We start from the raw sequence: 11,835 nt of genomic DNA, 5'->3' as shown, positions 1-11,835 counted from the left end.
TTCTTGAAGTGCTTTGTGCAACAACGTCCAGGCAGGTAAATTCCGAGACCCTTTTTGGAGGAGGACTCCCTTGGGCTGAGCCAAGTCTTGCTCCAGAGTTCTGGTCTCGTAAATAGCCCATTCCGGCGGTGGTTACTTTCCAGTTCTATAGCGACAATTACACGTCAGCTAACGTAGCTCTCGCTCCCCCCATCACCGGTAGGGTCAGTCCTGCAGACCTGTGTCAGAATGCTCCCAAGGCAGTCTCCCAGCATCCAGAGAGCGTCATCTGGGTGAGACGCTGGGGCTGGGGAAGGAGCCAGAATTCCGTGGCGACTGAAAAGGGATGGCTGAGGAGGTGGGGGACCTCTTGGGGCTGCACAGGTCCCCGTTGTGCAGCTTCCACAGCAGTTCCTCGTTCTCCATGGACAGCCGCTTGTTGACTTTCGACTCCTTCTCCAGAGACTCCTGTAGAACGGCCTGCTCGGTGGACAGTTGCCTCAAAAACAAACAGACTGTAGGTTAAAATTTAACCTGAAAAAAGTTTCTTACCATTTTAGGTTTAGAAGTCCAAACGACTCTCCCTTTGGAACAAGATGGATTCATGCACAGAGGTACGGGTCACAGGCGTTTCACTGGCTGAGGAACCCTGGAAACGTGGGCTCGAGCCAGGGGAAAACTTCACTTTTTGGCACTTTCGACAGTAGTAGGCTGAGTGACACTTCCACGAATGTTATTCAAGTTTTAAGACTTCCTTAAACGTTTGAGGCTGTTTTCTGTTTGGTTTCGTGTTGCTCTTTTTCTGAAAGCAATCTCAAGAGCTAGGAGGCCAGGGCGAGGGCTTCCTTGCTTAGGTCTGTGTTTGGTTCAGGCCACTTTGGTACAACCATGAAGTGCTGGAACAATGTTTTCCAGATAGAAATTAGTGCCCCACTTAACCATCCCCTCCAATCACATTTCCAGGAGGTACATGGGTGGAATATGGTTAAGAAAGTTACACTGGATGTTCAAGGAACAGGGGAGCTTTGGAGGAACAGGACAACTTGTACCTTGAAATTGCCATGTGCTTGTCCATCCGAGCTTTTAACTCCTCGTTCTCCTGCTGGAATCGCTTCAATCTGTCCACCAGGGCTGCGTTGTTGTCCACCTTGGCATAAATGAGAATTCCAACACTTAGAAAACACTAAAAAACAAAGTCCCTCACTTCCTACAGCACGTCCCTGACACACTCATGCACTGGAGAGATTTAATTAATGAGAAGGTAAATATAGTATCTAGACGTTACTTAAGATGTATACCAGGCCAGCTGAAAGCCGTGACAACTGGCGGGTAACTGGTGTGTTCTAGGCCATACTCTTTTGGGAGTCACCCTGAGCCATCCGGGGGGCCACGCCGCTTCCCTCTTCAAGTTAGTCAAATAAAATGAGCAGTTCAGACAGCCGATATTTATCAAAAACCCAAAAACCAGTTGCCGTCGAGTTGACTCCAACTCATGGCAACTCTGTGCGTGTCAGAGGAAAACTGTGCTCGGTGGGGTTGACATGGCTGATTTTTCTGAAGTGCCTCTGGGTGGATTCAAACCATCAACCTTTCGGTTCATAGCCAAACAAGGGTTCTACATAGTCTTATGGTAAATTTCTGCAACTAAAATTCCCACCTTTGACAAGAACCTCAGAGGCCAACAGTTCTTAGTTCTTGGCCATGTTTACTATGGCCTTAAACACGGTTTCATCGTTATCCTTTGGCATTTACCTCCAAGTGGCCCCCACAAACCAGCAACTGAACAGAGCTCTGTAGAGCATCAAATGAGAGAAGTAACTACAACTGAACAGAGCTCTGTAGAGCATCAAATGAGAGAAGTAACTGCAGAAAGCCCCCCTCCTCAATTCACTCAAAGACCAGGGTGCTCTTCTGCGGGCCCACCCTGGCTAAGCTTTCAAGGAAAACAAATTGATCAGTTGAGCGATTGAAGGACGAGATCCCTGAAGACATTTAATCACTTAACGTGATGAAGAGCTGATTACGTCCCAGTTCATTTTCTAGAGGTAAGATTTTTATTTCTTGTTTAAGAGGCAACATCATAGCTCTGTCAGAATTAATTCTAAATCCCTCGTCACTGCAGCATGTGACTAATCTACTTTGCTTACAGTTCTTAGTCTGGAGTCCTATCATTCTCAAGATATCCTACTATCCACAAATGCTCAGGATAAGCCAGGCTGGTGAAATGACTTTCCAGAAAATGGGACCTGAATGTGAGAAAAAAGGGACTTTGGAATTTCCAGTAATTATAGAGGAATTCAAGATAAAACAAAGGTAGGGAAACCTGGAATCAGAATCTGGGCAGTCAATGGCCCTAATTACCTACTGCAACCCCTCAGTTTACAGAAGAGGAAACCAGCCAGGGCGGTGTCACGGAGCTCGCTGACCAGCCAGGGCGGTGTCACGGAGCTCGCTGACCAGCCAGGGCGGTGTCACGCAGCTCGGTGACCAGCCAGGGCGGTGTCACGGAGCTAGTCAACGGCAAAACGAACTTCAGACCAAAGCTTTCTTATTTAGAAAAAGTCTCCCTGCTCTCTGAGGGTCTTCTTTTCTACAACGGCTTGAAGCTTACAACTACATACCGTAGCTGTGGATTTACCTGTCATCTTGTCAAGCCATTCTTCCACACACTAATGCCGACTGATACTATCATGGCGCCTCTGGGGCATGGCAAGAAACAGAAATACTTGATGGATCAACAAAAATTAGAATGTGTTGGTAATTTTACAGCAGCGTGTTTAGTGCACATGAGTTGTTCTTTTTTAAGTTTTGATACATGAATGGCACATGGGCCACATAATGTGCTCTTAACCACTGCGCCCCAGGGCTCCATGAACAGGGTTAGCTGAGTCATCACCGACTTCGAGATGGCAGAGCCATCACGCTTGACGCAACGGAGTGATCTTTGGCAGAAAGCCCTGAGTACCACACTGGGCCCATTAACAAACCACATCCAAGTTCCTTTCCTTTCAAAAAACAGAATTTCCTTGTAATTCTAAGTGCCCAAGTATTGAGATGGACACTTAGCCTTCAAAGTGGCTGAATGCTGACCAAAAGGTTGGTGGTTCGAAACCACCAGTGCCTTCTCAGAGACAGATGTGACGGTCTGCTTTCGAAGTGACTACAGCTTCGGAAACCCATGGGATCATTACCAGTTGGAATCAACTCAATGGCAGTGGGTCTGGTTTTGATTTTACTTAGACTTTACCTCCCTCACCAGAAGAAAACACAACCACAACAACCCACATGTACAAACCACCCCGTAACCCCTAAAAAAATTCCAAGCAGACACACACAGAAAGAATGGGATCCATGCTCCCTGCTGTCCAGGGATGGTCTGGGTTTACCTGAGACATTTACTCAGCAGTGAGCCGCTGATAACTGGAGGGGGAGCAAATTGAGCTAGGCAGCTGGCACAGTCAAAAGCAAAGTACAGCAATGGCTGGGACCACTTAAGCTGCCTTTCCAACCCCGCCAACTTGGTTAGACGCTTGGCTGATAGGAGCTGTGTGCCACGGCTGAGCCAAGACTGATGCGGAATGCTAGGCACGCCGTTCAAACACATAGTTTGGGGAGACTTGTCATACACCAACATCAGTTCTTTATCCTAGAGGCTGCAAACTGAAATTTCCTCGTATTTTTCATAATGCTTGCTATTTGTCCAACTGGATTCATTTTATTAGAGCACAATGCTTTTATGACATTCTAATTTAGGAGTGGCAGAAAGACGTGGCCATCTGCTCCCATAAAGATTACAGCCTAGCAAACCCCAGAGGGCAGTTCTACTGTCACATGGTTGCTGTGAGTTGGAATCAGCTCAATGACACCTGACAACAATTCATAAGAAGATAAAAAATTTAGAGAGCAAGACTGAACGGCTCCGATTGGATTAATTTAGGTATCCAACTATTTTGGACATAAGAAGCCTGCCTAGAGTTGGTGATATATTAAAATACCGATTTTACATTATTTTAGAATTTTTCTTAAGCAGATGAGGATCTGCAGACCACTGAACCATGAAGCTGATTTGTTATAGTTTTTCCAAGCACCCAAATCTGCTTTCTATGTTCCTTAAATAGGTAATACACAACGTTTAACATGTTTGTTAAATAAGGAACATCTAAGCAATGAATCAGCCTTGAGCAAACCTAGAAAAGAAATGTAACCTCCTTTCCCTTCCGTATGACTTCCGTATGACTTGAGCAGCAGCTAGCCCAACCCCACAGTTCCAGTTCTGAGCTCAGGTACTACTTCACAGATACCACCTGGCTTCATAGGACCCTCAACCCACAATTCTGAAGGAAACACACCAGCTTCTCCATTTTCATTAACTTGATGTCCTGCTGATGCAGCTTCTCATTCTTGATCTCCAACACAGCTTTCAGGCTTTCGAGTTCTTGCTCCAGATACGTGATCTGAGGGTTTTTCTGGAAGAGACATGGCGGGACATCTCTGCGACTGATTGTTTCACACACACACTCACACAGTCTACATCCTTCATATAAAGGACTTTTGATTGTATTTAGAAATAATACAGACAAATCACGTTCTGAAGTAGCTAGCAGCTTCCACCTTCTTATCACAGTGTCCAAGAAAAAGGTGAAAAAGAAGGGTTACAATCATTTTACCCTCAAAGACACGGGTCACAGGAATGAAATGAAAACATTTCATTCATTTATCAGTAACTTAATATGGAAAAAAAAAATGTTGGCAGCCATCAAACTTTTTTTTTTTGAGAAATGAGAGAAACACCATTGGCTACAACACAGAACCAACCTCCGGCTGGAGATCAGGCAATCTGTGAAGTCCTCTACTGGTGTCGGGGAGCAGAAAAGGGAACAGTTTTCTCCAACCAAATTCAGTAACTGATAGCAATGGAAAGAGGATATTTATCAGGCTTTTTGGAAATGACAGTGTTTATGCCCCGCATGTAAGTCTAAATTTCTTCTGAAACCACTGACTTTTTCTACAAATCTTCCAGAATACATAACTTTGAAGATTCACTGAATATGACCTCATCTAATTTTGTTAAAATGTCTACAGAGTCTCCCAATGAGATTATCAACCCAAGGGCCCATGGAGAGACCCACATGTACCTCATGAGCTGGCAACAGATTTTAAGTGGCAAAAAAAGCTTTGCTTCAACAGTTTCAGATCACAAATATATGGAATGAAAATAGCGACTTAAAAGGCAAAAGGAGCAAGAAAAAAAAAATTCCTCAAAAAAAAAGGCAGGCGAGTAAGGATATAAGTTGCAAGAGAAAGTTAAGCTTACAAGAGAAATTTGTACTTTCCAAAAGTGAAGGCTTTATCCATACAATGGAATATCATTATGCCACAAAAAAAAATGCAGTCCTGGTTCATGCTACAGCACGGGTGAACACTGAGAACGTGAAGCCAGACGCAAAAGGCCACGTATCACATCATTTCTTTTATAGGAGAAATGGCCAGAATGGGCAAATTCTGAGACAGAAAGTAGGTTAATGGTGGACTGGGGTCTGGGCAAGAGGGGAATGGGGAACAACTGCCAGTGGGTATAGTTACTTTTCGGGGTCATAAACATGTTCTGGAAGTAGACGGTGGCGGTCCACGCACCACTTTGTGAATATACTAAAAATCACTGAATTGTAAAATGGGTGAACTTTATGGCATGTAAATTACATCATTAAAGCAGTTATTCTAAAAAGTAGATAAATAAGTAAAACCTTCACATAAAATCCTAGCCCTAATTAATATTCTTGTCTTCCCGCAGGCATTAGCTTAGACCACTCAAAATATATCAGACTTCCATCTTTGTAAGGAGCCTTGGCGGTGGCACAGTGGTTAAGCAGCTCAGCTGCTAACCAAAAGCTGGGCCGTTCAAACCCCCAGCCGCTCTGTGGGAGAAAGATGTGTCAGTCTGCTTCTGTCAAAGCCTTGGAAACCCTATGGGGTGGATTCGAACTGCCTACCTTTTGGTTAGCAACTGGGCTCTTAACCACTGCGCTACCAGGGCTCCTATAGGTTGCTGTGAGTCAGAATTGACTTGGTGGCCATGGGTTTGGTTTTCTGGGTTCCAACTATATGTCAGTTTTTAGGATTCAAAAAAAGCCACCAGTAAACAAAGCAGCTGTTTGATACCGCCTAAAAAGCGCATTGCAAGACATGAAAAGGATTTCAAACTGGTGGTATTTCTCCAGCTGCTGAACACTTGAGTGACTGACTCTAGAAGGCAACTGAGCAGAAGGAAAATCCAGCAGTGCTGAAGGAACACACAACTTACTAAATTTGCTTTCTCTCTTGATATTCGTTTTTCTTCTTCCGATTTCCACTTTTCATTTAAAGTATCATTTTCACTCTTCAGATCACTGATTTGTTTCTAAAACACAACGGTGATTTGTGAAATGTCAGTTAGCAAGGAGACACAGCCAGTGCGCACAGAACCATACCCAACACACGCAAACATCAAGAATGTTTTTTTTGTTTGTATTGGGCTTCACCCACCTCTAGTGACTCCTGTTTCTCATGAAGCAAACCCTCAAGTGATTTCTTCTCCATCTCATGGCTCTTCTTGATTTCTGGAAAGAGGTGATATTTTTTTGAGGCAATAACATTCTATGAGATCACTTTATTCTGCAGTTTCTAAAGCGAATCATGTAAGAATTGATTATAAAACAACATATGTTACTATACATTTGTATGATGCTTTTATATAAACGAGGCCATCTGTCCCTTCAAACAGCCCTGTCTGGTGGGCTGATATTCCCATTTTATGGCTGAGAGCACTGAGGCCCACGGAGGCTAAGTGACCTCAGGGGCCTCCCAGCCTAACCCTCAGCGTCCAGGTCGGGCGCTCCTTCTGCTATTTCAGTTTACTCTTCGTGAAACACACAGAAGCCTGTAGCCGTTTCTAGCAGGGAGGAACCAAACAACATTTACAGATGTCTACCCTGGGCCAGTCACCTTCGCATGCTATTGCCTCCGGCTTCACGCAGAAACTCTACTTTTCTGATGGGAAAGGCCCTTGCCGAAGGTCATGCGCCCACTCCTCACCGCATTTCCGGTCTCTCTGCAGGACGCAGCAAGCTGAGTGTGAACACCTGAGCTACCCTAAGAAATGTTCTGGAAGAGATAGCTGCTGCTTCTTCCCTAGCTCAACCCTCCCAATCATGGCAGACGGAATAATAAAAAGGAGAGACTCTTTATTCAACAAGCGCCGTCTACAATCCACAGCATGTCCAAGTATGTGCAGAGCGCTGGGGAGCAAGAGTGCTTTGCACGGATCTGTGACTGTGGCTGGAGCCGTGGTGGTGCAGTGGTTAAGAGCTCAGCTGCTAACCAAAAGGTCAGCAGTTCGAATCCACCAGGCGCTCCTTGGAAACGCTATGGGGCCGTTCTACTCTGTCCTACAGGGTCGCTATGAGTCGGAATCGACTGGACGGCAGCACAACAACATGACCGTGGCCAGGACGTGAGTGACCCCTTTAGCCTCCCAGGACCCTAAGCTGCTAAAAAGCAACCACCATCACCAAACGGGGCCTTTAAAAGTATCTTTCAAAGTTCATTCTGTTTCCTAAAAGGCTGGCATTTACAACAAACTCTGATTGCATGCTTAAAGGGCAGGGCATCCATTAACAATGAACAATACAAAAAGAGGCTAAGAACGCTCCAAACTGAACGTCACACCGACATCTCTGGAGGGGAAGGTTATGAATCATTTCCCTTTTATCACGTATCTTGCTGTTACATTAGCGCTTGTTCTATTTTAACAGAAAAGGCATCCTTGCCTGACAGGGAGGATTCATATGCCTTCTTCAGCAATTCTACTTTCTCCGAATGGCTAGCTTCAATTTCCAACTTAGACGTTTCATGGGCAGCATTTAAGTTGTCAAACTGTAAGAAAAAACAAAACAAAAGTTTACTAAACCAAAAACAAAAAACCAACCCTGTTGTCATCGAGTCGATTCCGACTCACAGTGACCCTGCAGGACAGAGTAGAACTGCTCCGTAGGGTTTCCAAGGAGTGGCTGGTGGATTCGAACTGCTGCCTTTTTGGTTAGCAGCCGAGCTCTTAACTACTGCTCCACCAGGGTGCCAATAAAGCCAAAAGCCTTAACTTGAATATTCAAGTAGCAACACTGGGAGACCCTGAATATAGATGTGCACTTAAGTTTCAGGGCAACCCAACCCATGCAAAGAGCAATCCAGCTTGGATTTGCCAGTCTTCTTGTGACATAAGCACCCAAGTTCGCCAGGGTTCACTGATAGCAACAGCTGTGAGTCCAGCATCAGGAGTGAAAATAGTTTTCACAGTGACAGGACCACACAGCGCCACTTAAGTTCTACGCCTGCCATTCTCATTCTCGTTGCTATAGCCTTAGCCCCTAGCACACGTGCGGCCTATAATAGACCCTCCATAAACGTTTGCTAAACGGGTAACTGAGTTAAAGAGTCCTGGTGGTGCAGTGGTTAAGAGCTTGACTGATAACCGAAAGGTCAGCAGTTTGAATCCACCAGCCACTCCATGGAAACCCTACTGGGCAGTTCTTCCCTGTCCTATAGGGTCACTATGAGCCAGAATCAACTTGATGGCAACAGGCTGTTTTTTTAACAGGAATTAAAAAGGGAGCAAGAAAATTAAAAAGAGATTTATGATATATTCTTATGTGAAAAAAATGGGTTATAAAGCAAGTGCCATTAAAATAAAGAAGAAGAAATGTACATAACACACCACCAGGGTGCTCCACAGAGGGATGATCTCTGGGTAGTGGGATAAAGGGTTCTTCTTAATTTTCTTTCACTCAACATATGTATACTACTTTGATCATAAGAAAATGTTTAATTAAAAAAAAAACTTTTTTACCTATTTAGCAATAAAAACGAAACAAAAAGAAACCCATTATTGGATGTGAGCACCCGCCAGACTGCAAGTCAACAGCCAGGAGCAATGACACGCTCAGGTTCCAAAAGCACAGACCTGCTCTTGCAGTTGGGTTTTATACTTCTCTGCTTCTTCAATATAAATGTTCTGAAGCTTTTCACACTCCCCGGTGTAAAATTCTTTAAGCCGGTTCTCTAATTCTGTGAGATCAGTCTGGTGCTGCTGGTTTAGCTTCTGGACAAATCCTTCATAAGCTATTTGTAACTCATTCCTGGCTTTTTCTAACTTCTCACAGGTGGTCGAAGCAGTGACTGAAAAGACACGGAGAAGAGAAGGGGAGAGGGCATTTAACTTGTTCAGCATCCTGAATTCCTAACACGCACAGGAAGCTGGAAGCATAAACACAGGGATGCCTCGGTTCTCAGATTTGTAAGCCTAACAGTAGAGAAGTGACCTGGAAAAGGGACAAAAGGAAATGGTCTCTCGCAGCCAGAAAGAAAAAGAAAGTAACTGACGAGCAAGCAGAAGAGAAGTACTTGAGAAGAGGCGAGGTCCTAAGTGAAGGTCACCCTTCTGCGTGGTGACCAGTCAGTGTACTGGCCATAAGGAGAGGGACTCTCCAACTGGCTGGGACATTTCTAGGGACAAGTGACTCTACCCAGGGCCAACCAGTACAGGGAAAAGCCAAGGACAGAGAAGGAGCAGAAAAGAGAAGGCAGAGAAAAGAGACAAATGGACTTTAAGCTTGTACTTAATTTGAGCTGATTTCAATTTATTTAAAAAATACAGTAATCAAAACAAAATACTAGCATATACTGAACATGAATGACCAGAGCACCCAAATTTTAGAAAAACAAACAAACGTATTTCACTACAATATAATATGAACATACTGGAAGGTTAACATAGTTTAAAGAGGCAAAATAATTTGGTCAACATAATTTAAAATCAGAGCATCCTACCTCTTCACCATCACTACCAAAAATATAATTACTACCAAAATATGACAGGGAGTGAGCATACACACGTGCGCACACACGTATACATACGCATGCAAGTACATATATCCGCACTAATCTTTAAATAGCTCTATAATTTCTCAGAAGCCTGACTTTGGACATTTCAAGCTTTCCTTCACCTATTTTTAAATAAAAGTACATTGAGTGCTATTGTAACGGTGAAGAAGATGCATGTTTTCAATGTCCCAGGGTGCCTACAGACTAATATAAAACCCAAAAGGTAGATGGAGGCTAGATTATAGGGGCTATCACGTGGAACATTACTGACAACTCAGTCCTTTGGGATTAAATATTGGAAGTTATTTTTTTCTCTTCAAAAGAATTTAGTAAGACAAAATGGCCATCCAGGTTCATAAATACCCTCTTCACATTCATTTTTTTCTTTTATGATACTATTTAGCAAAGGAGACAAAAAAAAGATTCAAGCATTGAAATCTTAGTCAAAAGAGTAAATGCAACATCATCTTCCACCAATGAACTTTCCTATGTACACCCACTCCTCACTTATTGACATGGTTAGGTTCCAAAGATCAGGTTGTTATGTGAAAACAGGCATTATGCAAAAATAGAGAATAACCACATCAGATCACTCAATATCATGTGGGACACATATGTTCCTCTGGACCTGAGAGGCAGAAAATGTAGGTGGGCCCTATATGTACCACTAGTAATGAAAGGGTTACTGCCAGACATACATCGTTAAGGTGCAAAATAGCTGGATAGTATATTTTTTTTACTATTATTGCAAATGTAAAATGTCAGATAAGGAGAGAGTCGATATGTGAGGAGTAGGTGGATATAAGTAAAATGATGGGGCCATGAACTTTCTCTGTAGGCTCCTTGTATGAATTCCACATTAGAGATTTATATGGAAGTAGGCAATACAAAAATACTTTGCAAATAATCAATAAAAGCATCAGATAGCTTTCTAGACAGAGAAATCTTAGTCCCACACGGCCTTTTCACATATTCCTCCTGGAATTTCAGATATCCACAAAGCAAAAAAATAAAGGTAATAACACGATCCTAGCCCATCTGAACGCCTAAGTCAGAGACAGAAACATTTAAGTGAATCCAATTACCAAGTAATAAACTAAGAGACCATCTTCATACTTTGGGCTAGAAGAGCTTCTATGCAGAAGTTAACAGTCTGCTACACCTGCCTAATTTTAATACACCTGCTTATAATCAGGAGCCCTGGTGGTGCAGTGGTTAAGCATTTGGCTGCTAACCGCAAGGTTGGCAGTTCGAATCCACCAGCAGCTTCTTGGAAATCCTATGGGGCAGTTTTACTCTGTCCTATAGGGTTGCTACAAGTGGGAATCAACTTGATGGCAACAGATTTTTGCTTATGATCAAACTACTGTCAGTCTGAATATTCACTTATGGTGCATCAGACTTGAAAATCAATAGGGTATATGGAAATCCCCTCACATTAGCAGGCTGACAGGGTTGTTCCCTCTGTTTAAAAAATCAAAGAAGGCCACAAAGTGTTTAGGTTTGTGGCCACAGTCACCCGAGGTGAAGGGAGGACAGAGCTGAGGGAACGGGAAGGGGGAAAAGGAGGAAACAGGTCAGATGAGGGAGCGGGTGGTTTACTGCTGTTATTCCAGTAGTCCAAACAGCAGACCAAGCCCAAACTCTGACATCAGCCTGCAGCTGTGCACAGACCTTTGCCCTGTTTATGGGGCAGGGCATGCTGGGGGGAGAACAGCTGGGCTGCAATTGTTTCTCGCACAAACTGCCTTACTTTGAACTAACTGGCCTGGGTTCCTGAGGAACCATCTGATGTAAAGACTCATGGAATACTGTTAAAAGGACAGAGACGTAAAGGCTGTGTCCAGGGTTCTCCGAGAGCTCCCCCGGTCCGCTGGGACACACTGTGTGTGCGTGTATAAGCATAGAGCTCCCCGGGTCCGCTGGGACACAGTGTGTGTG

At 43.9% G+C, this 11,835-nt stretch overlaps 1 protein-coding gene across 1 annotated transcript in view; it reads right to left on the bottom strand.

Annotated features, from left to right (window-relative positions):
• Positions 1–264: 264 nt before the first annotated feature.
• The window catches only part of MTUS1 (microtubule associated scaffold protein 1), a 121,962-nt gene continuing 110,391 nt past the window's right edge, over positions 265–11,835 (bottom strand). The window contains exons 7-13 of the mRNA XM_023737224.1: positions 8,975–9,189; positions 7,785–7,890; positions 6,502–6,575; positions 6,281–6,376; positions 4,329–4,445; positions 1,029–1,126; positions 265–478 (exon numbers count right to left, since the gene is read on the bottom strand). Of these exons, the coding sequence (XP_023592992.1) occupies positions 265–478; positions 1,029–1,126; positions 4,329–4,445; positions 6,281–6,376; positions 6,502–6,575; positions 7,785–7,890; positions 8,975–9,189 (920 nt within the window). The remainder of the gene's footprint in view (positions 479–1,028; positions 1,127–4,328; positions 4,446–6,280; positions 6,377–6,501; positions 6,576–7,784; positions 7,891–8,974; positions 9,190–11,835) is intronic.

This window comes from Trichechus manatus, unplaced genomic scaffold, assembly GCF_000243295.1.
Source record: "Trichechus manatus latirostris isolate Lorelei unplaced genomic scaffold, TriManLat1.0 scaffold00099, whole genome shotgun sequence".
In the NCBI taxonomy this organism is placed as follows: Eukaryota; Metazoa; Chordata; class Mammalia; order Sirenia; family Trichechidae; genus Trichechus; species Trichechus manatus.
Note: the sequence above shows the minus strand (reverse complement) of the source record. Positions and strands in the feature narration are given on the sequence as shown.